We start from the raw sequence: 22379 nt of genomic DNA, 5'->3' as shown, positions 1-22379 counted from the left end.
TTTGCACAGTACTGTAAAATATTGAAATCCAAATCTTGACCTCAGAATCAAAAATCAAACCTGAAAATGTGTCATTACACCTGTACTTCTTATTTCCTCTTCTCTCAGTTCCACTGCTAATCCTGCCCCTTTCTGTGTGCAGATCGGAAAGAAGTGAGAGTTACTGGGAGCTTTACTACATTAAAGCGATAGTTTGGTGAATTATATCACATTCAAGTACCCTGATTGTGGGCATAAGCTTCTATTACTTGTTAGCTACATTGGCCTCATCTCTCCAGTGCAAATGTAAAGAAGCAAACTTCAGACACCAAACATGTCTTGGCTAATTGACCACATTTGGGTAAGAGGAAAACTGTGTGAATCAGATTTAGGTCTGTACTATTCCTCTAATCTTGAGGCAGCATGATTCATATAAATACAAAATGACATTGGGCCTAAAACAGAACCTTGGGGAACACCTCTGGATGTTTATTTCTCATACATTTTGATGGTTTATTCTAGTTTATACTGAGACTGGGAAGTCTTGTGTTACCTTTTCCCTTGAAAAACTTTTGGCACTGGTATGTAATTTTCTCCCCAAATTATCGCTTTAGGAGCAAGTCTCTACCTTTACAAAAAACGTGAAAATGAAAACACATCAAAGTCACTGTGTACTAATATCCAGGTTTATTTTTAGAGGCAGGCCTAATTCATTCTTATAGTCCGACGCTTATTTTTTCACTGAAATGTCTTGAAAGGTCACTGTACCACACCTGAAGCCTTACAGGAGTTACATTTAAAAGTGTTAGCATGTGTGGGGAAAAAAAAGGTCAATAACGCCACCAATGAAGGGTGCACGGTACACCCACACCAGTCAGGTTACCGGTTATCCTAAAAACTGTTCAATCCCTCTCACAACCCTATGATCTAAAAAACACAGCGGACTGGAAATACCACACTCCTCTTCATGTCTTTCTCTTTCTTTGCTCCATTCCTCTCCTCTTCTACCAGAAGTCTCGGCGGTGGTAGGCATCTGGGTCGCAATATTTGGTCACCACCACTCTGTTGGCAAACTTCCTTCCTGTTAACCCTTGCATGGCCTTCTGAGAGTCAAACACTGACATGAACTCCACAAAGATCTGTAAAACAAAAGGAGAAAAAATATATTATTAATCAGCAACAATATAAAACATAAAAAAGCTTTACCTAAAACCAGTGTTGAACCCTGACTACAAGAGCTAAATCTCCAATTTGGAAAAATCCACTTCAACAATAATGTTAACTTCTGCTAGCGTCCCTATGGCATTCTAGTAGTTTGTTGGCAATTCACCTGGACACTTTCTTATTATTATTAAAATATTTTTATTGGTTTTCAAAATGCTAAAAACATACAATACATACGATCAACAAGATCGCAAAAAAGTTCTAACATCTATTACAGAGATTGTCAATTATTAAAAACACAGAAACACAGTTCTGTATTTCAGTGTCTCTAGCAAGGAATTTAAAGTCGTCCAAAAATGGCTGCCAAGCCAACCTGGATGAGTTTTTCAGCTTCTCAAGCTCCCCCCCCCCAAAATTTTCTACCCAGTTTAGTCATCTCCAATTCCACCCACTAGTTAGGACTCCCCCAATCACACAATACCACCAGTGCCAGGGCAAAGGCTAACACAGGCTTCCTCCGAGACCCGTGAGCCACCACAGCATTTTTTAAACTGCTGCTCATGCATTGTCATTGGACAGCCAAACGCGCTTGGAGGAAAGCGCCAACCACAAGATCTGTTACGTCAGTTAACAGAGGCCTGTGCTGACTAGCATTGGGTTTGGGTGATGGGGGAGGGGTGCCATCCTACCCACGAGGCCAATTGTGCTCTGTTGGACTCCTGGCCACAGATGGCTGTAGCATCACCAGGGACTGAACTCGCGATCTCCTGATGATGGGGCCAACGCTTAGACGGTTGTGTCACTCAAGCTTTTCAAGCTTTAAATACCCCATCACATCCCCCACCCACTGCCTGTGTGTAGAAGGGGTAGCTGATTTCCAATTAAATAAAATAAGGTGTCAAGCCCATAAAAGTGCAAAGGCCATGGTTTCTGAATGGGGCCATGCCAAAGATAGGAATTTCAGAGCCAGGACTGATCGCCTTGTTGCAAACATAGGAAAATGTCTCATAAGTGGAGGACCAAAATTGCACCACAGTGGGCATGACCACAACATACGATAAAGGGTGGCTGAGGCCTGATGGCATCGGAAGCAAGTTGGATCTATGTCCGGATATATCTTGGCAAGCCTGCTCCTAGAAAGATGGAGCCTATGAAACACTTTAAATTGAAGCAAACCGTGTCTGATACAAATAGAAGTTGAATGTATCCTCTTAACTGCCAGGAGTAATCCGAGCTCTCATAGCCAAAGTCCTCCTCTCATGCCGCCCTAATGTGGTTTAGTGATGGGGAAGCAATCATTTGAATAGCCAAATACAATCCACTCACGACTCCCTTTTGACTCGGCTCTCCATCTAAGCACTTATCTATCCTACTATTTGACGGGAGTAATGGAAAAGAAGAGAAATGCTTCCTAACAGAGAGACGCATCTGCAAATACCTGAAAAAATGTGAGTGATATTGTACTCACTCACTGACTGCTCAAAAGACATGAACACACCATTCTTAAAATATCTTTTGCCCATTTTAAACCATGACCTGTTACACAAATCTGCCGAAATAAAAATAAATCCAACCATGCACCTTTAAGCAAAAGCTTACACAGATTCACTCCGTCCCTTAAATAAAAAAATGAATTAAATATTGTTAAAGCTGATTCAGACATTCCAAAATTGATGCAGTTGAAATTCCACCTTCACATATAAATATATAAATAGCTTTACTCCTTCTCTTACAATCATATGAGACATTGTGAAAGAAGGTGAGTGTGTGCGACGTACCTTTCCGGTGCCAGGCACCTCCAGGCCGTCAACAGGCCGCGGGATCTCGATGCTCTTCACCTGACCATATTTACTGCACTCGTCTCTGACGTCCTCCACAATCTCCTCGTATTCTTCGTCATCCAGCAGCTCCTCAGGGGACACCATGTTCATCAGGCACAGAATCTCAGTGGGGATTCCTCCCATCTGGTTCATGGAGCTGTTCATCAGGCCCGGCACCTGCAGCGTCACTGGCGTCTGGTTTATACTGGTCTGCAGTGGGGGAGGCATAATGAATGGAGAGGAAGAAAGAGTTTGTGGGTGAGTGTTTCAAGAACACTGAGCAACTGCATCTATTATAAAGACTTAAATCATTTATGGACAGCCTGTAAACAACAATGACTAGCATGTAGTAACATGAGCTGATTGGATGCCAGCCCACTGTTTGCCATCATCTAGTCTCCAATTTGATTGCAAACATTAAATTAAAAAATCATTGCAACATTGGCTTTTTTAATTTCTGCATAATTTAATCGTTGAGATGTTCAAATCATTCAGAGTGGTTTGGTGTGAAACGCTCAGTACTAGAGAAACAGATTTGTTCACAGTGGTGGTGATAGGAACCAGACGTCCACCTCTAAAAACTCCCTCACAGAAAGTTACTACATGAAATGGCTATGAATTCACTGCCTGATGTCTGAGACAGTTTTGCAAAGGTTTTGGTCTAAAACGTATTTTTAAAAGCAATTTATGGTGGTGAGGAACACCACTGTTGTGAGGCAGACTGGTCCTGAAATTTACTACTATTTCATCATATCTTCAACATTACATACAAAAACTCAGAGAAACTTCTGCAGGTTCACTGGTGGCTTTGGATAGTAAATATAATAGCTATATTTGACCCCTGGTTCCTATCGCCACCACTGTAAAGAAATTAGAGGCTCAACAATGAACCATTTCACACCAAACCACTCAGAATGATTTTGTTTACACTGCAAATTTCCCTTCAAATGTTGCACTACTCTCTTGCTGGTGACACACATTCTGATACACATCATGCATCGTGAAAATATCTTACACTCACCAGTGAGGTGTTCTTGGATCCAACACTGGCTCTCTGGACCAGGAGTTTCTTGTCACCCAGCTGCATGCCATTGAGGCCAGCGATAGCCTGACAAAAGAGTGGAGAGTTTAAAAGTAGTGTCAAGCTTACATCTTACATTGTATTAAGTGGACATTAGGGCTGGGCGTAGTTCATTTTCAATAGTGATGTCAATACCTTGACTTCAATGTTAATTACTGAACGATAGTTTTAAAGTATAAATAATTCACATTTACATCTATGCATTTGGCAGACGCTCTTATCCAGAACGACTTGCAATTTGATTATGTTATAAGCGTATGGAAATGCAGTGCTGGGTCTTGTCCAAGGACTCTTACAGGTATAGTGTGGTGTGCTTTGCCGGAGTGGGGAACTGAACCCCAGTCTGCTGTGTTGTTACCCACTACACTTTCCCAACCAACTAGCGATTTAGCCGAGATGTGATTTCATATCAACCCACATAATAACCTCATCATGCTTTCATCTATTAGACCAAATCCTGCACAAAAAGACGTCAAAGTAGAAATGAGTATGATGTGCTGGAAGTGGTAGTATTTACCCACTGCAACGGGACTGCAGGCTAATCAAGAACAACACGCAACGAAATTTTACTTAGGTGGCCAATCAGCAGTGTAGATGTTAGAACATGGATGTAGTATTAGTAGTAGTATTGCAGTATTGCTGTAATTCGGTCGGGTAGCATAAAAATATTGTATTACTATACAGAGCCTTAATGGACACTACTACTGAGGGAAGTTAACATATGCGTCAGTCAAATATGTGGACATGCCTTCAACACAGGTACTTGAAATTTGGACCTTGAGTCCTAGCATTTAACAGAATGGTTACTGTAACTGGTTAGAGACTTGCCTGGTCACTGACGTTGACGTCAACATATTCACAGAAGGCGTAGCCTTTTGAAAGGCCTGTAGCGCTGTCCTTAACCAGGTTAAAGGCTTTGAGAGGACCAAACGATGTCAACAGCTCCTTCACCTGAGAAATGATCAAAATACAACAATCTTTTACGACGCGTAGAACCAAAATGTCACAAAAAAACCCCAAAAATATCAGAAAACTCTGGGGCTTAACTGTACACATCTACAAGTTTGCAGTTAGGCTTGTTTATATTACTGTGAAAACATTCTGTTTCTCCAGCAAAGGTTTAAAAGACTGAGTTAATTCCAAAAAAAAAAAGGTTAAACACATAAGAAACAAGTTACAGGATATTAAAATAAATTTAAGGTCAACTCAAACTACAGGCACACCTCTCTTGATGGGCATTATTATGCTTTTAGCAACAGCAGACTGTTACTATGGCATCACTGTGGTAACCCACCAACCTGATCATCGTTGAGGTAATTGGGCAGCCCGCCAATGAAAAGCTTATGCGCTGAGTCGGGCACCACTGTGGACACGACGCCTGGGAGAGCGGGAAGAGACAGAGAGTCCATTTGTTCTGACAGTGATGATACAGCTTTGTAAAACTGTTGCTCAGAAAGCAAAAGGACACTCAAGGTCCACAGCTGGGATGATCTACATAGCCAGCGATGTTTACTGCTTACTTACACAAGAGCTTGCAGTTCAGCGAAGTGTGTCACCAGACAAATTGACCTCACCTGGCACATAGACGCTGGGGTTTTCGCTCATGCCCGGCAGAGGCTGGTAGTCATGCGGTCGGCGGATCTTCAGACTCTGACCCTGGAAGATGATGCCATCAAAGGCCATGGCCTGCGTCGTCTCATCCACCGAACGGAACTGAAAGAACAGAACAATAACTCAATAAGGGTGATTAAAAAATATATTGATTATAATGTATGTTCTCATGAATCTGCTTTGTAATTAGTTTTGAATTTGAAAGGTCAACAGGGTTTTGCAAGCCGAATGAGGAGCTATTAGCACCCAGACTGCAATGTGAGCATCAATGAAAGGGAGGAAACCCACACCAGCAGGATCTCAGGAATGCATGTGTATGTTTGTAGTTTCAAACTGTATGATTATGAAGTAAAGGGTTTTTTAGGTGCAAGTCAAAAGAAAGAGGAACTAATCACAAATTTTTTGGGATATTTACATATGCAAAAGTGTCTGAGATTAGACTGAATAAGTGGTGGTAATAAAGGGAGTGTAATGTGCAGACGTACCTCCAGGAACGCAAAGTTTTTGTCCTGGTTGATTTGCACTGCAAGCACCGGGTTTCCTGGGGCCTGAGTTAAGCCTCCAAGCCGCATCTGAGCATTGAAGAAGTCCATCATGGACTCCTGTAAACGAGGAGAGAGACACAATCCATAAGTGTGATGAAGAAACACTAGCAGGGATAAATATGGTTAAACCATTTCAATAGTAAACAGTAAATCTTAAGCCAATGCAAAACAGTAAAAAAGTGGTTGACCGATACAATAATACACATTACATGTCCAAAAGTTTGTAGACACCTGCTCATCCAGTGTTTCTTCTGAAATAAAGAGTATTAATAGGATGTTTGCCCCCCCTTCGCTGCAGTAACAGCCTCCACTTTTCTGGGAAGGCTTTACACTAGATGTTGGAACATTGCTCTGAGGATTTGATTCTATTCAGCCACGAGAGTGAGGTCAGGTACTGATGTTGGACGATTAGTTGTGGATCACAACTCATCCCAAAAGTATTAGAGCCCCATCACTCCAGAGAATGCAGTTCCACAACTCCACAGCCCAGTGCTTTACACCCTTCTAGCCTAAACACTGGGCAAGGTGACCTTAGCCTTATGTGCGTCTTCTCCAGTGTGCCCCATTCTGCAGGTCAATGCTTTTCTATAGTGATTATATAAGCTGTGCGTAAATGAATGCCTGTATCAGCAATGAGCAGTGATACCGGCAAAGATACGATTGTTTTGGTCCAATTTAGAATTATTTTTAAAACTACACTGAATACACACGTACATCTGTAGAAACTATTTACACGGTAGTGAAATATAGACAATAAGCTTTTTATTTGTGTATTATCAAAATCCATTACAATTGATTTAAATATTCCAAAATCTATGCCACCCTAAGATCAATGCATCATGATGTAATTTCTGGTTCTCTTCTATCTTTTACGACCAAAGTTAGCGATACGTACTTCTGTGATGCCGAATGGGATGTTGCCCACGTAGAGTCGTCGAGCCTGGCGGGTCATTTGGCTTCCCACAACAGGCACGGGAGTCGGGGTCACGGCCAGACCCTCAGGGGTCATTGTGGGAAGAAGGGCAGTGGCAGGAATCTGTCCAGCAGCTGAGGACAAAACACAGGATAATGGGATAAACACACTACATACACAGTGTAGAGGTGGGCAATATGGCTGTATGTTATTGTGATCAATTACATAATGATTCTCTTTCCAGAGAATATTTATCTGTTGTATGATAAGGTTTGGGCATATCTGGACAAACTGCACGTTTTATCAATTTTTGAAGCAAAAAGAAGTAAAAACTACCTCTACTCATTCAAAAAAATAAAAGGGTGTGCATAAACGTCAGTGCAGTCACTTTATATTGATGAACTGATGAACAATCAAATAGTGGCGTGTGCAAAGGTTGGACACCCTACTAAGTCAGTATTTAGTAACTCCACTTTTGGCAGATTTTACAGCTTGCAAACACTTTTTGTAGCCAACTAGGAGTCTTTCTGTTTTTGTTTTGGCCAATTCACCCACTCTTCCTTGTGCAATACTTCTAGTTCTGCAATATTCCCTGGTGATCTTGCATGCACAGGGTGTTCACACAAATGTTTTCTTCTTGCTCTTCAACTGTGACCAGCAGTCTGCGCTGATCTTCAGGGTTAAAGGGTGAATTAGCAGTTCTACATTAACTCCAGAGTTTAAGATCATTTATTGTTAAACTGTGTTGAACGATCAGCAGAGCTTTATTTTACTGTAAAGGAGGATTATTTTATTTTTACCTACAAATCTGATTCTGCTACGGAGCCGCAACAGGACAGTAAAAGAGCCGCACGTTGCCGACCCCTGTATCAGAGGAATGCAAGACACAAAGAAAAACAAAAATGAAGTCGTTTACCTTGCATGGCTTTGTACTGCATGGGCGTGATGTGCTCGAAGCCAGGAGGAGGAACGTCCCAGTACTTTTTCACTTTAATCTTCTTCTTCTCACGGTGTGGAGATCGACTGCAAAGACAGAGAGAAGGATTGCGCAGGTCTTACGCTGCTTACGAAAACCATACAACGGACAGGAAAAGAAAGAGCAAAAGAGCCAAACACTTCTTAATCATTTACGATCGACTGTTCTCTGCATATTCCTGCAAAACCCAGTCCTGAATATCAGGGCCTGACTGCTGTCAGCCAATACTGACGGCCCACGGTTTTATCAGTATTGGCGAAAACGTAGCTGTTTATGTGCCGATAGTTATTGACTTTGGTCATGGCTTCACAGGGATTTGAACTCACAATCTCCTGATGATAGGGCAAAACCTTAGATGTTTGTGCCACTGGGGAAGACAGCAATACAGACTGAACTGGTGAATCTGAACACAAAACACCATCATGGTTAAAATAAACATTAAGCAGTAAAGCATTGTTTTACAAAAACTACTGGAGTAAAAAACTAAAATATAACATTCTGTCAGAACCTGACTCTGTGCTGTTGGTCAGTTTTGGGTCTGATTGGTACAGAAAAGGTTCTCAGGATACACTGGAGCTCGGTTCAAAAGCTGTAGTCTGAGGCGCACCTCCGTCTATGTCTGCGGTCCTTGCTGTCCCCATGGCGGTCTCGGCTGCCTCGCCGCTCTCTGTCTCTGCTCCTCCTCTTCCGGTCCCGATCTCGGCTCCGACTCCTCGAGCTGCTGCGCCGGTGGTGTTTATTCTCTTTATCTCGGTCAGCTGGGAGGGCAAAACCAGTATTCAGGTTATTCAGTGTTTTTTCTCCTTCCCAAAACAGACTAAAGAATAAGCATTACATACTACATGTGGACGACATAATAATTATAATTACTGTGATAAATTATGTCACAACGTGATACACATCTGTACACTTTTCACAATGCGCAATATTTATCACAAGATTCAGTTTGGAACAGACAAAGAAGAACCAGTAACACCACATTCAAAAAAATGTGAGCACAATGAGTTTTATTTGACATTTCACATTCTGAGCTGCACTAAATCCAATTAAACATGCTTATGAGATCACATGCAATATATTATCATCCAGTCGTGCTTCACAGCCATCTGGGATTGAAGATCCGTATAATTAATATGAAGTATCGTGTTAATATTTCCTGCGGGTTTAATAAATATTAAGGTCTATAAATTGCTTCCTGTTAATATAACGGCTACAGATTACAGTGAATAACGTACTCAGCCAATAAGGGACTCTGACTGTAGCTTTTCTTTACTGTTTATGTACCCAAATATCATTACTATTATTATTATTATTATTATTATTATTATTTATGCTCAGGCCTTGTTCTGATTACTGACAGTGAGAAATGAGAGACCCTCAGAAGAGACTGAGGAGTTTGTCAGTGAAACTGTGGTAATTACACACACACACACACATACATATATCATATATCATATATATATATATACACATATATAAACATATATACACACACACACACACAACATAAAGGATAACTGGCCTTTTTAAATTATGTCATAAAATGAAAAACAGCAAAAATGGAGATACAAGGTTTTTTCCCCCCACATATATATATATATATATACATATATATATATATATATATATATATATATATATATATATATGTTTGTATGCGTTTGCGTGTGTGTGTGTGTGTGTGTGCATTTAGTATTTTGTGAATTTCCCTTTCGTAAGCAGTCTAGAATCATAACAAAACCACTTACAAATATAAATTTTTTAACTATTTACATGATTTGGAGTGGGCTTCAAACATGCAAAAAACATCAACACTATATTATCATTAATACAACCTTTATTAGAGATATTATGTGTTTTCTATTGCATGTCAGCTGTTATGCTTTTCAAACACTTGTTATACCCAAAACTGAAATTAAACCCTTATCGTTCCAGATGGAACAAACCGTGTATCTCCATTTGAAAACACCAGCTGGCTTTTACACCGTGTGAAAACTGTGATGACTGGACACGGGTTCTACACAGGACCATTTCACGCTTCACGGTCTTCTGCATAGTGAAATGCTTCTTCATACTGACTTATAATGTGTTGTATATGGTTCTATATAGAACCCATTTGAAAATTGTTCTATATAGGACCAAAGCAAGATGTTACAAGTTTGACATCGTAAGAATAGCAGAACCATTTTCAGAGATGTTCTACACAGAACAAAACACAACACATTCTCCATTAATCTGAAGAACACTTTCACCATGCAAAGAGCCATTTAAGCATGAAATGGTTCTATAGAGAACTCATGTTTCTAAATAGAACCTCTGCCTTCTCTAAAGAATCTTTAAAGAACTATCTTTAAGTTTGTATTACGTCTATGTAAGTGTGCATGAAGTTCTCCATCAATCTGAAGAAACTTCACCATGCAAAGAGCCATTTATGCATGAACTGGTTCTTATAGAGAACTCATGGTTCTAAATAGAAACCATTACCTTTACTAAAGAACCCTTGAAGCACTATCTTTAAGTTTGTTTGATGTCTATGTAAGTGTGCATGACACTCTCCATCAATCTGAAGAACTTTTCACCATGCAAAGAGCCATTTAAGCATGAACTGGTTCTTATAGAGAACTCATGGTTCTAAACAGAACCTCTGCCTTTACCAGCCGTCTCTGCACACAGGAAGCACTATATGTTTTGAAGTAAACATCACAGAACACTCGGCTTGACAGAAAGATAACGCAATGTGATGGGAAGAAACAGAGCAGCAGTCTGAAAGGCGTTTACCGCTGAACACTCACTGAAAATAGTGCTAATTTCAGTTTTTCACCCTCTAAGTATCTGGTTGGTGCAGTAAAGGTTAGTTAATTTGAGTTAAGAGGCTGCAGGGTGAGCTGAGAGCTGCGGACAGCTGTTGGTCCAGCTGCTCTGCACCGTCCAAACAACGACACACGAGCTGGAGCCTCAGCCTGCTAAGTTAGCCGCTAGCTAACCAACCACAACCGAGCAGCTCCCCGGCGAAAAGCCTCCGGTGGCTCCCTATCACAGCCCGGACTGGAAAGCCCGGCTCGCTCACCTTGTTTGTTCTCGGTCAGCTGCCGCTCGAACTCGTCGAAATCTGACATTTTTCAGTGTCGGACTCCAACACGCCGCCTGAGCGCTGAGAGAGGAGGGGAAGAGCTAGCTAGCGGGGGCTAACAAGCAGCTAGCAGTCCAGCGACTACGAATACGCCCAGAACTCAGTTAAAAAGGAGCTCAGAGTGGGTAAAATGCGCTAAGGGGAGCCCCAAATCCAAACCGTGTGTCTCCAGCCGAGCAGACAGGGCGCCTGGCTGCTAACGAAGCCCACCGAGCGATACAAAGGTTAGCATTAGCATCTGCTGCAGCTGAAATAACGGCGCTCCCGCAGGGTTTCCGAAGCGCTCGGCCCGTTAAGGCTCCATTCGAGCTCCCGCGGAGTCCTGCACGGATGAAAGAGCCACAAACAACAAAACAACAAACAACAAACAACAAAACAACAAAAACACAAGAAATAAACACAGAAATCCCAGATAAGGCCGAAAGAGTGCGCTTTGCTAAGGACAGCGGCACTTCCGGGGCAATTTTCACAATAAAAGTCGGAGGGAAGGAGGGTTTTTTTTTTGTTTTGTTTGAGATGAACATTGATTTATGCTGAAATATTTGACGATAAAGTGAAATAATACGTAAAAATTGTGGTAAAATGCGATATGTGCGCATAAAAGAAACCAATAATGAAAGGGAATTAAAGGGGAATTCCACCAATTTTTCATAAGTTCTGAATAATTCGGTGGTTGAGTGGTTTGGTGTGCAATGGTTCATTGAAGAGACTCAGATGTATATAAATTTAAATATAATTCCTGAATGAAGTTTAAGTCTGAGTTTAAAGTAATGGTGCAAGAGGATTAAATTAAATCTAGAACTGTAAAAGTAATCCTTGATTAAAACGGCGGTCTAAATGTAACCCTGCTTATTTTTAATCCAGGTTTAAAGTTTGGTGGAACTTGATTTTAATCAAAGTTAAAGCTCGCAACCCAGCCTAAGATTTCTTTACAGTGGTGGTGATGGGAACCAGAGGTCGGCATGACTACAATACAGATATAGACATTTTATTTACTATCCAAAACCACCAGTGAACCTACACGAGTCTTCTGAGTTTATATGGAATGTTGATGATGGTAAAATAGTGGAGATTTTGAATAAATAAGTTTTCTTTTGCATGCATGTATCCTTCCATAAAATCCATAAATTCATTAAAATACATTTTAAGCCAAAATCGTATCACAAAACGCTGTCTGTTAGGGAGCTTTTAGAGGTGGACATCTGGTTCCTATCACCACCACTGTGAACAATTCTGACTCGGTAAGTTTCTCTAGAACAGAGCATTTCACACCAAACCACTCTGAATGACTCTGTTTACATTTTAACTACCTAATTATGTAGAGCTTTTGAAAAATGGTGGCGTTCCCCTTTAAGGAAAGCTCGCTTTTCTCCGACACCGCCCCCTAGTGGATGTTTCGTTCTGCACGGAAGGACGGAGGAGTCCATTTTTTTGGTCTTGGTAATGTCTTTAGTGTAATTTCACACTTCAGATTTTGTGGTTGGATTATGTTTCAGTGGTTATTTATCTCGGGATAAGCAAGGTTGAAGTAACATGTCGCTGCTTCTTAGTGGAATTACCCGTTCTACCTTAAATGGTGGGACAGCCTCGTAAACTAAATGTGCACTTTCACTGTCTAGAACAGTAAGAGCTAACCACTGTTTTGCAAATGTAGCCCACTGATTGCCTGCAAGAGCTGTCAATCATACTGCTAGATTCTGATTGGGTCGCTGCTGGTGGGCGTCAGTCAGCCTTGCCTTCACTGTTGAGTGTATAATGCTGTAAACTCAGTGTTAACAGTGTTGAACAGGTTTTCTCTGGTCTTACAGACCCACCACAGTGCTGCTGAGCTGCTCCTCCACCCGGTTCTGCAGTCAGCGGTGAAGATCACAGGCCTTTGCTGATAGTAAGTGTGTTGCTGTGTCCAGCCTCAGGTGTTAAAGAGGAATTCCACCTATTTTCTAAAATGCCTGCCTAACTCAGTCGTTGAGGTGGACGTCATGTGGAGCAGTTTGATATAATCTGGTCTGCTGTAGAGGAATTTACAGACATTACATTTCTCTTTACAGTGGTGGTGATAGGAACCAGGGGTCGCCATGTCTACAACACAAATATAGCCATTTTATTTACTATCCAAAACCACTAGTGAACCCACACGGGTCTCCTGAGTGATTATATGTAATGTTGATGATGGTAAAATGTGATAAATCTGAATAAACAAGTTTTCTTTGGGGACTATTTTGCCTTCATGCGTCCTTCCACCATGAATGGATTAAAATAAACTGATTTAAAGCCAGAACTGTATCACGAAACAATGTCAGTCATCAGGCAGCACATTCATAAGCATTTCATATACCTTAATAACTTTCTGTGAGGGAGCTTTCAGAGGTGGACGTCTGGTTCCTATCACCATGACTGCGTTTTAGACTAAAACCTTATCAAAACAGTGTCTCTGATATCAGGCAACATATTAGCAGCTGTGTTGCATAATAAGTTCTTGTAAAGGGAGCTTTTACAGTCATTCAGACATCCGGTTCCTATCACCACCACTGTGAATTCTGACTCAGTTTCTCCAGAACCGAGCGTTTCACATCAAGCCACTCTGAGTGACTCTGATAACACAGTAATGCTGTAACTATGATGAAATTTAAGAGTCAAGTTGGTGCATGTTACCTCCACGTGGCCTTACACATGGGAAACGTACCTTAGTGTGAGCCCGATTCGTCTCTTTGCAGTTGTTTAAGGTTACTGCTTTGTAAAATAAGGCTTTAGTTAAAGGGGACCACCACCAAATTTTCAAAAATCCTACCTAATTAAATGGTTGAGATGTAAACAAAGCATTAAAATACACTGCATGTCCTCATCTCATACTAACCTCATATGAGTTCCTGCACTTCACAGTGTGCAAAGAAAATTGAGCACATTTCTATCTTAACAGTAGTATAAAGTTAGCAGATGACACACATTTTAAAGGGGAATTCCACAGTTTTTTCCAAATTTCTGCATAATTAAATGTTTAAAATATAAACAGAAATTATTCAGAGTGGTTTGGTGTGAAACGCTCTGTTCTAGAGAAACTTACAGTCAGAACTGTTCACAGTGGTGGTGATAGGAACCAGACGTCCACCTCTAAAAGCTCCCTCACAGAAAGTTACTACATGAAATGGTTATGAATTCACTGCCTGATGTCTGAGACCTGTTTTAAGATAGTTTTGAGAAGGTTTGGGCCTTAAAATACATTCATACATAGGCCCAAAAATAAGCTGTTACAAGTTTGACATCATAACAATAGCAGAACCCAGAATTTTCAGAAATGTTCTACACAGAACAATACACAACACATTCTCCGTTAATCTGAAAAGAACCATTTGTGCATGAAAAGGTTCTATAGAGAACTCATGGTTCTAAACAGAACCATTACCTTTACTAAAGAACCCTTGAAGAACTATCTTTAAGTTTGTATGGCTTCTATGTAAGCGTGCACAACATTCTCCATCAATCTGAAGAACCTCTTCACCATGCAAAGAGCCATTTAAGCATGAATGGTTCTTATACAGAACTCATGGTTCTAAACAGAACCACTGCCTTTACTGGCTATCTTTGCATGTAGGGAGCACCATATTCGTTGTGAGGCAAAGTAGTCCCCCCCTTAAAAAAAAACAAAAAAAAACGTTTTTCCCATCATCAACATTCCATATAAACTCTGAAGACTCGTGTAGGTTCACTGGTGGTTCTGGATAGTAAATAAAATGTCTATATTTGTGTTGTAGTCATGGCGACCCCTGGTTCCTATCACCACCACTGTAAAGACATCTGAACCATTTCACGCCAAACCACTCTGACTCACTCTGTTTACATCTCAAGGACCGAATTATTCAGAAATTCTGAAAAATTGGTGGAATTCCCCTTTAAGGAAAGTTTAAAAAGTTTTAAAAATACTGATTTATTCTTTTTAACTTGGCTTACCGTGAAAAAGTTAGACATGCTAAGGCAGCGGCTCTCAAACTGGGGTCCACTGGAGCTTTGTCAGTTTATTAAATCTATTGTTCCATATCTAAAAATGAGTTTAAAAAAAGTAGAAATGACTATTATTATTAAAATGACTATAATTATTAATGGTAAAAAGTTATTAAACGTTATTGTGGGGTCAGAGAATGAGGCTCAGTGGCACTTACTGTCCACAAAGGGGGCCTCAGGCTAAAACACTTTAATAACCGCTGTGTTAATGGAACATGTTTTATTTTCCAATAAAACCCAGCTGAGCCAAATGATCTCTTTCAGTGGCAGGAATAGGAAGACTCTCGTCCAGAAGCTCAGTGCTGCTGCTGTGTGATATGCAGGAGAAGTTTCGGCCCACCATCTTCCACTTCACCAACGTTGTGAGCAACGCAGCGAGACTACTGCAGGTAATCTGTCATAGCAGCACCTACTTTCACTTCAGAGTCACGTTACGACCTGCCTGTGTGGCCGTGTGTCATCGTTATCTTTAACTCGGATTACAAATGGTGCCGGTACACGAGCCCACTCTTCAGTGGAAGGTGGAGCAACTCAACTTAAGCTGAAGTAAAATGCTGTGACTTTAATATAATAATGACTAGGGGTGGGGAAAAAATCGATTCTTAGATGCATCGCGATGCGGACGTGAACGATTCTGAATCGATTCACAAATGTCAAAAATCGGTTTTCTAAATATTTAATTTATAACATAATGTAGACGGAACGCAAAAGGCGGAACTTGGAAGTGGGTAAGTGCAGCGCCCGGACAGTCTGTGGCGGCACATAACAAAAACACCACTGGATGAGTGAGAAATCCGACCGGCTCCCTCTGCATTAAAGCCAGGTTAGATCAGGAGTCACAACACCAATGATAAGAAGAGACATTTTGTCCTTTCAACAAAGTCAAACCACCTTGGGAGCCGCAACATTTAATGTCCAGTGTGTCAGTGTGTGATAATGTCCTAGTATAGACTAAACAATATGAACGAGAGCGCAGATTTACTCTGCTCTGCTTTAAGCTTCGCCTACAGCCGCTTTCCTCCCATCTCAGCCAGAAAACTTTTCCTCAGAAGTAGATCAGTTACATGTCTCTCTGCGCTCGGCTGTTTTACGAGGCTGAAGTCTCTTCTTATTCTCCAGCTTCTTGTTCGAATTCACCCATTCCGCCTTAAATTCTGACTGAGGCGCCGAATGTAAATGCGGCACCATTTAAGGTGGAACGGAAGAATTCGAAAGAGAAGCCGACTTCAGCTTTGCTACTTTTTAGTGTTTGACAGTCTCTCGTTGCAGATTTAACGTACCAGGAAACCAACTGCGCTGCTTATAAATGCGAATAATGCATCGCTGCTATGTGACCTGCAGTCTGCACGCCGGTTCTCCGTCGTTGCGAAACAGGACTTTCGCGCTATGCTGCACACAGTCCGTCTCAAAGATACTTTACTGACACAGCGATCCCCCCGTCTGTACAACGAGACCAAAACCGAAGTTATAAAATCACTAAAGAAAACGGGTAGAATAGCTGTAACATGTGCTGCGTGGACGTCCATCACCACTGGATCTTATTTCACCATAACTGCGCATTTTATCACAGATGAGTAGCAGCAGCTTCTCGTGCTCCAAACAAGAGCACTGAATGAGAGTCTTCTAGTGCACTTACCACATCACTTCCATTTGTTTTATTAATAAAAGATATTGGAAGTAAATTCATTATGGATCATTACAGATACTTTGCTTTAAAAGTACCAAGTCACTTTAAATAACAATAACACTGAGTCACTTAGTCACTTTAAAATGTATATTGTCTCTATATTCTGTGTATATTTTGTGTATATTTAATATATTTCAGTTGGTTTTTCTTGTATTTTTATTTTCACTTATTTACTTTCTGTAGAGTGATTAGCTGAGCCTCACCACAAGCATTTCAATGCATAAATGTCCTGACATGTTGTGCAAATGATAAATAAACTCAAAACTTGAACTCAAAACTTGAGCTCACACAGTGAGAAAATATAAACGCTATATAGAAAAAAAAGATGCATCGAGATGCATCGATAATCGTTTTATAATCGCATCGCAGCCCTCTGAATCGTAATCGAATCGAATCGTGAGGTGCCTAGAGATTCCCACCCCTAACAATGAATAATTAGATGCAAATACAGCCTAGCCAAAAAAACAGCGGGAGTAAAGAAGGCCTGGGGTGCGGAGTTCCCCTGTAGAGCGTCCAAACATCTATCAGCACAGGCACTGAAGTGTGATAGACTCCATTCTTCTGGCCTAAAATAACATGCTAAAGCTCCAAAGTGAGAGGAATGAGCAACAGGAGCTGAACCAGCACAGCAGATAAGTTTAAATCCAATAACAAAGATTTATGACTGAAATTGAAGGATGAAAATGAAAAAGTGTTATTAATATTATTAAAAGTACTCTGAGAGCTCTTGAGTGCATGAAACTGAGTAATAGAGGTAACACCACCCACCTGTGCTAGTCTACAGCGGGGGTGCACTGATACAGGAGCTGTGGGCCGATGTCGATACCCAATATTTTTGATGTAGGTATCCACAGATGCTGATACATACACATAGAGCTGGGCGATATGGAAAAAAATCTAGTATCACGATAAGTTTTCACGATAGACGATGCTGGTCCAATTCCCATATCACCCCTCGTCTACTTTGAGATACTTCCAATTCAGCAGATCTGATTGGCTGAGCCACATCAGAAACTGTCCTGAAGTACTTGATAAACATATGACCGCACACGTCAGGTGAATTCCGTCTGCACCAAGACATTAAAAACCATTGAACTGTGACTGCTATGCTGCTTGGCAGTCATAGGTTACCACAGTCTTTATTAATAATATGTTATTTATTGAAAGGGACCAAATTGGCTGATTAGCCACGTTACTTGCTACCTACTCTCCTGGGCAGAAAAATGGGCCAAGCCCAAAATAGAATGGTTTTTACTGCTAGTTAGAGTCCAGACTTAAACCCTGTAGAGAATATTTAGTCTCACAATAAACACAAACTGGCTCTGCAGTGTTTTTCTGACTCCTCTTTCTGTCTGCAAATGTACACACAAAACGTCAACGTTTAGAGAGTTACCTTCTCTGTTTGTTTAATGATTTCTGGTTGAGATCATTAAAAGCTTAATGTTTTGCCATGTTGGGCTTGGCCCAATATTTTTGGCCAGGAGTTTAAGTTGACTTAGTGGCTAACATTTATAGTACTGTCGATTAACTACCTCACACAAATGTTTACAGTGGCACAAAGTCTCAGAGAACACAGAGTACAGTATTAAAATGTTTGTAAGTGTTATATTAAACCTCCAGCAAAGCTTGAATAAATATGATAAAATGTGGCTTTAAAAACGCTGGTCAGACGTATCTGAGAACTGAGTGGGCGTGGCTAATGAGCAGCTTGATTGACAGCTCTGTGTCCAACACTCCTAGCCTGTTCTGCCTCAGAGCTAAAATCATTATCCAGCTTCTGTGTGACGCTGAGTGGATGAAAAACGTCACAGACAAACAGACGTGCAGACGGACGAAGCAACACAGGAAGGAATGAACAAACAACGGTGGTGTTGGATAAACGAATGAACAGATGACAGGCAGCCGCAGACAGGTGGTCTAGCTCACAAGCTTTTGGTTATGCTGGGCTAGCTAAGCTTCTCCGACTCTTAATGATTATTAATAATATATATATTTTTTGATCATTAATGTATTTAATATTGTATTTTGTTGCTGTTTTCTGAAATAAATAATCTACCTGAGGCTGATTTTACTGAGGTTAAGTAAGAGGGTTTCACTCGGCGTCACGCTGTGCGTTATAACTGATAGTAAAACCATGGTAGAGTCGTTGTAAAACACAGCCTCTCGTGGCTCATTGCTTTATTACATCTGACACAAGCAGCATCGCTGATCTCCTCCGCTGTGCTGTTCTGCAGGCTTGTCGGATCCTGGCTATCCCTCCGATTTTGACCGAGCAGTACCCTAAAGGTCTGGGCCCCACCGTCCCGGAGCTGGGGGCCGAGGGTCTGAAGGCACACACCAAAACATGCTTCTCCATGCTGACCGACACCGTAGAGGACGAGCTGAAAAGCCTGGGGAACCCAAAGCAGGCCATACTCTGTGGCATTGAGGCCCAAGCCTGCATCGCGGTATTCTCTCATATCATGTTCAGTAGAATACTCCAGCTTTTTTCAGCCTCATCTGCTGCTTCAGGAGCATAAGATTGATTTCCACTGAGAATCATTTTGAATCATTTGAATCATTTTGCCTATGTAGAACTCGAAGGGGAATTCCACAGATTTTTAAAATTTAAAAAATGACTTCTTTTTAACTCCTTGGAACCACCGGTGGTTCCAAAATGCATGTCATATTCTTCATAACTTTCATATTTCATAAGCTACATTCAAAAGGTGGGGGTCGTATGAGAGCTGTAACTGTCTTCTTTCCAGTCCAATAGATGGGTGATGTAGTTTTAAAACTTTATAATAAAAGAAGCTGAACTAACAATTTTTTTTCTACTGAAAACAAATCTGGGATATAAACTGGATCTCAGATGGCGTCTCTTCAGCGATCTGCTCTGTAAACATTATTTTTACAAAAAAATACAAAGAGCATCTAAGATTTTTGGCTTTCAGCAGTAAATTGTAAGCATATAGCAATATGTGTGATCATAAAAACACATGTTCTGTTCATTTGAGGGGAGCTTTTACCAAAAAAAACCCCAAAATTTGCAGTTATTTAATGCGGTTACTGAATAATTTGCCTTACAATTTGGGCATGAAAATTCAGAGGGAAAAACCAAAATATACCTACGAGCATAAGTGGATAAGTCAATTGTTAAGATGTGAACAAAGTCGTTCATATTGGTTTGCTGTACATCTGAGTAGTTGCCTCTTTCAGGGATGTGTAGTGGTGTGGGCGGAGTTTTCACAGGCTCCGCCTTATCGTCATGGATATTAGAAAACCTCAGGGAAAACAAAAGTAACTGGAACTACTTTTTTCACAGTTTTTTTTCCTCCAAAATGGTGATATACTGTCACTGCCCAGAGTCCAAAAGTGTTCACTTCTATGACCTATGAATAACTCAGCTTGTTTGCATGGTAATCCATGTAGTTACTAATTATAAGCCTTAGTATGTAATAAGCCTGGGATTTTAAGAGGTTAATGTAAAAAAAAAAAACAACATAAAAAAATCAAACAGTAATTAATTGGGGCACGTGAAAAAGTTTGGACACCCTAATAAGACAGCCACTACCCCACTACTGTTAAAGTGCATTAAGCAGCTGCCCATTGACTTCCATTATAAGTGAGTTTTGAATCAGCAGGTTTTCGGTTCTTTTCTAAGTTCAGCAAAACGTGTTGAAATTACTGTCTGTGCTAATCAGATGCAGCAAACAAAGATTAGGTTGGAAAACTCTGGAATATTCCTTTAATGTGTGCTTGTGAAGGCCCAACACAGGAAGCCTGTAAATTAGCTGAGTGATTGTAACCTCTGCTGTGTCTCTGCAGTGCACAGCCTATGATCTGCTGGAGAGAGGGATGGAGGTGCACATTGTTGCAGACGCTGTTTCGTCTCGAAGGTAACTCTAAACTTACGGCTTCTCGTTACATAACTTAAACACAGGCTTCAGCACCCTCACATTAAAGATGGATGAGCTGACCGCGCAGTTTTCCCCTCAGTCAGACGGACCGCTTGTTTGCTCTGTCGCGGCTGAAGCAGAGCGGAGTGTTTCTCACCACCACAGAGGGAGTCCTCCTCCAGCTGGTGCAGGACGCAAAGCACCCCAACTTTAAAGAGGTACAGCGATATTAACAAACCACAGCAAATAATTATATTCATCTGCACAGCACATATTACTGCATAATCCTGCCTGATAGTGTCATAAATCTTCTGGATTAGATGTGTCAGGCATTAAATATACACTGATCAGGCATAACATTATGACCACCTCCTTGTTTCTACACTCATTGTCCATTTTATCAGCTCCACTTACTATATAGGTGCACTTTGTAGTTCTACAGTTACAGACTGTAGTCCATCTGTTTCTCTGATACTTTGTTAGCCCCCTTTTACCCTGTTCTTCAGTGGTCAGGACCCCCATGGACCCAGAGCAGGTGCTATTTGGGTGGTGGATCATTCTCAGCACTGCAGTAACACTGACGTGGTGGTGGTGTGTTAGTGTGTGTTGTGCTGGTCTGAGTGGATCAGACACAGCTGCTGGAGTTTTTAAACACCTCAGTGTCACTGCTGGACTGAGAATAGTCCACCAACCAAAAATATCCAGCCAACAGTGTCCTGTGGGCAGTGTCCTGTGACCACTGATGAAGGACTAGAGGATGACCAACACAAACTGTGCAGCAGCAGATGAGCTATCGTCTCTGACTTTACATCTACAGAGTGGACTGACAAGGTAGGAGTGTCTAATAGAGTGGACAGTGAGTGGACACAGTGTTTAAAAACTCCAGCAGCACTGCTGTGTCTGATCCACTCGTACCAGCACAACACTGTACCACTTCAACCTGGTATATTGAATGTAGCCTGAGTGTTTGAGTTTGACACCCCTGGTCTAAACTATTAACGAATGTCCTTCATTTCTGTGCGCAGATCCAGAAGCTGCTGGCCCATCCTTCTCCAGACACCGGCCTCCTGGCCTTCTTCAGCTCGCTGTAGGAGTGCACGCACTACACAGCAGGACGCAGCATTATCAGTTAGTGCTGCACCTTATCACAGTATGCAAATGAGCCCTGGGTTTTACTGTGAGTCGTGAGCGTCCTGACCAATCACAGCTCAGGATGAGTTTCTGTGAACAACAGTGAACATAAATGTAAATCATTTTACTCAAATGTAATGCAGGTCAGTCTTCAATCAGGTCACATCCAGTGTGATTGTATTGCTTCATATCATAATCACAACTGTTTTGGTCTCTATTGTGCACTAATATCCATTTATCTGTATTAAATTAAGTTTCTTTTTGAACAAGTGTCCTGTTTCAGTTGATCGTATAGAAGATGACATCAAACAACTGCATTCTCGAATGCACTGCATTGCGTATTGTATATGCATTGTTAATAATACAGTAATAAATAGATCAAACAAATGTCTCCAGATATGTGATGCTATTTGTCATTAGGTTTCACACAATGTCTGAATGTCTTCAGAGTGGCCTGCTGTTCTAGTG

At 41.1% G+C, this 22379-nt stretch overlaps 2 protein-coding genes across 5 annotated transcripts; one reads left to right on the top strand and one right to left on the bottom strand.

The window, feature by feature from the left end:
• Positions 1-643: 643 nt before the first annotated feature.
• On the bottom strand, positions 644-11670 carry u2af2a (U2 small nuclear RNA auxiliary factor 2a). Of its 2 annotated transcripts, XM_036595542.1 has the most exons (11): positions 11157-11670; positions 8697-8847; positions 8030-8136; positions 7096-7247; positions 6141-6257; positions 5619-5757; positions 5343-5422; positions 4873-4995; positions 3985-4071; positions 2922-3173; positions 644-1118 (listed from the first exon to the last, which is right to left on the bottom strand). In XM_036595542.1, exons 1-11 carry the CDS (start codon positions 11203-11205, stop codon positions 984-986), a joined length of 1392 nt encoding a protein of 463 aa, XP_036451435.1. In that variant the 5' UTR covers positions 11206-11670; the 3' UTR covers positions 644-983. The 2 variants fall into 2 exon arrangements, with proteins under 2 accessions (XP_036451435.1, XP_036451441.1); XM_036595548.1 differs by lacking the exon at positions 11157-11670 and having other exon boundaries at positions 8416-8830.
• Positions 11671-12591: 921 nt separating this feature from the next.
• isoc2 (isochorismatase domain containing 2) lies at positions 12592-22298 on the top strand. Of its 3 annotated transcripts, none has more exons than XM_036595688.1 (7): positions 12592-12659; positions 13028-13104; positions 15480-15604; positions 19137-19349; positions 20710-20780; positions 20881-20998; positions 21806-22298. In XM_036595688.1, coding segments are annotated over exons 2-7 (594 nt in total). In that variant the 5' UTR covers positions 12592-12659; positions 13028-13103; the 3' UTR covers positions 21872-22298. The 3 variants fall into 3 exon arrangements, with proteins under 3 accessions (XP_036451581.1, XP_036451597.1, XP_036451589.1); XM_036595704.1 differs by lacking the exon at positions 12592-12659 and adding an exon at positions 12673-12795; XM_036595696.1 differs by lacking the exon at positions 12592-12659 and having other exon boundaries at positions 12940-13104.
• Positions 22299-22379: the final 81 nt, after the last annotated feature.

Source organism: Colossoma macropomum, unplaced genomic scaffold (genome assembly GCF_904425465.1).
Source record: "Colossoma macropomum unplaced genomic scaffold, Colossoma_macropomum, whole genome shotgun sequence".
NCBI classification, from domain to species: domain Eukaryota; kingdom Metazoa; phylum Chordata; class Actinopteri; order Characiformes; family Serrasalmidae; genus Colossoma; species Colossoma macropomum.
Note: the sequence above shows the minus strand (reverse complement) of the source record. Positions and strands in the feature narration are given on the sequence as shown.

What these genes read in the sequence shown, in the direction of transcription:
- u2af2a (XM_036595542.1), bottom strand. Translation starts at nt 11,205, where the DNA reads ATGTCAGATTTCGACGAGTTCGAGCGGCAGCTGACCGAGAACAAACAA. An exon ending in AAAACTTTGCGTTCCTGGAG is followed by an intron (nt 5,758 to 6,140) that starts GTACGTCTGCAC and finishes CTGTTCTTTCAG; the next exon opens with TTCCGTTCGGTGGATGAGAC. An exon ending in AGGTGCCTGGCACCGGAAAG is followed by an intron (nt 1,119 to 2,921) that starts GTACGTCGCACA and finishes TTTGTTTTACAG; the next exon opens with ATCTTTGTGGAGTTCATGTC.
- isoc2 (XM_036595688.1), top strand. An exon ending in AGGCCCAAGCCTGCATCGCG is followed by an intron (nt 19,350 to 20,709) that starts GTATTCTCTCAT and finishes GTGTCTCTGCAG; the next exon opens with TGCACAGCCTATGATCTGCT. An exon ending in GACGCTGTTTCGTCTCGAAG is followed by an intron (nt 20,781 to 20,880) that starts GTAACTCTAAAC and finishes TTTTCCCCTCAG; the next exon opens with TCAGACGGACCGCTTGTTTG.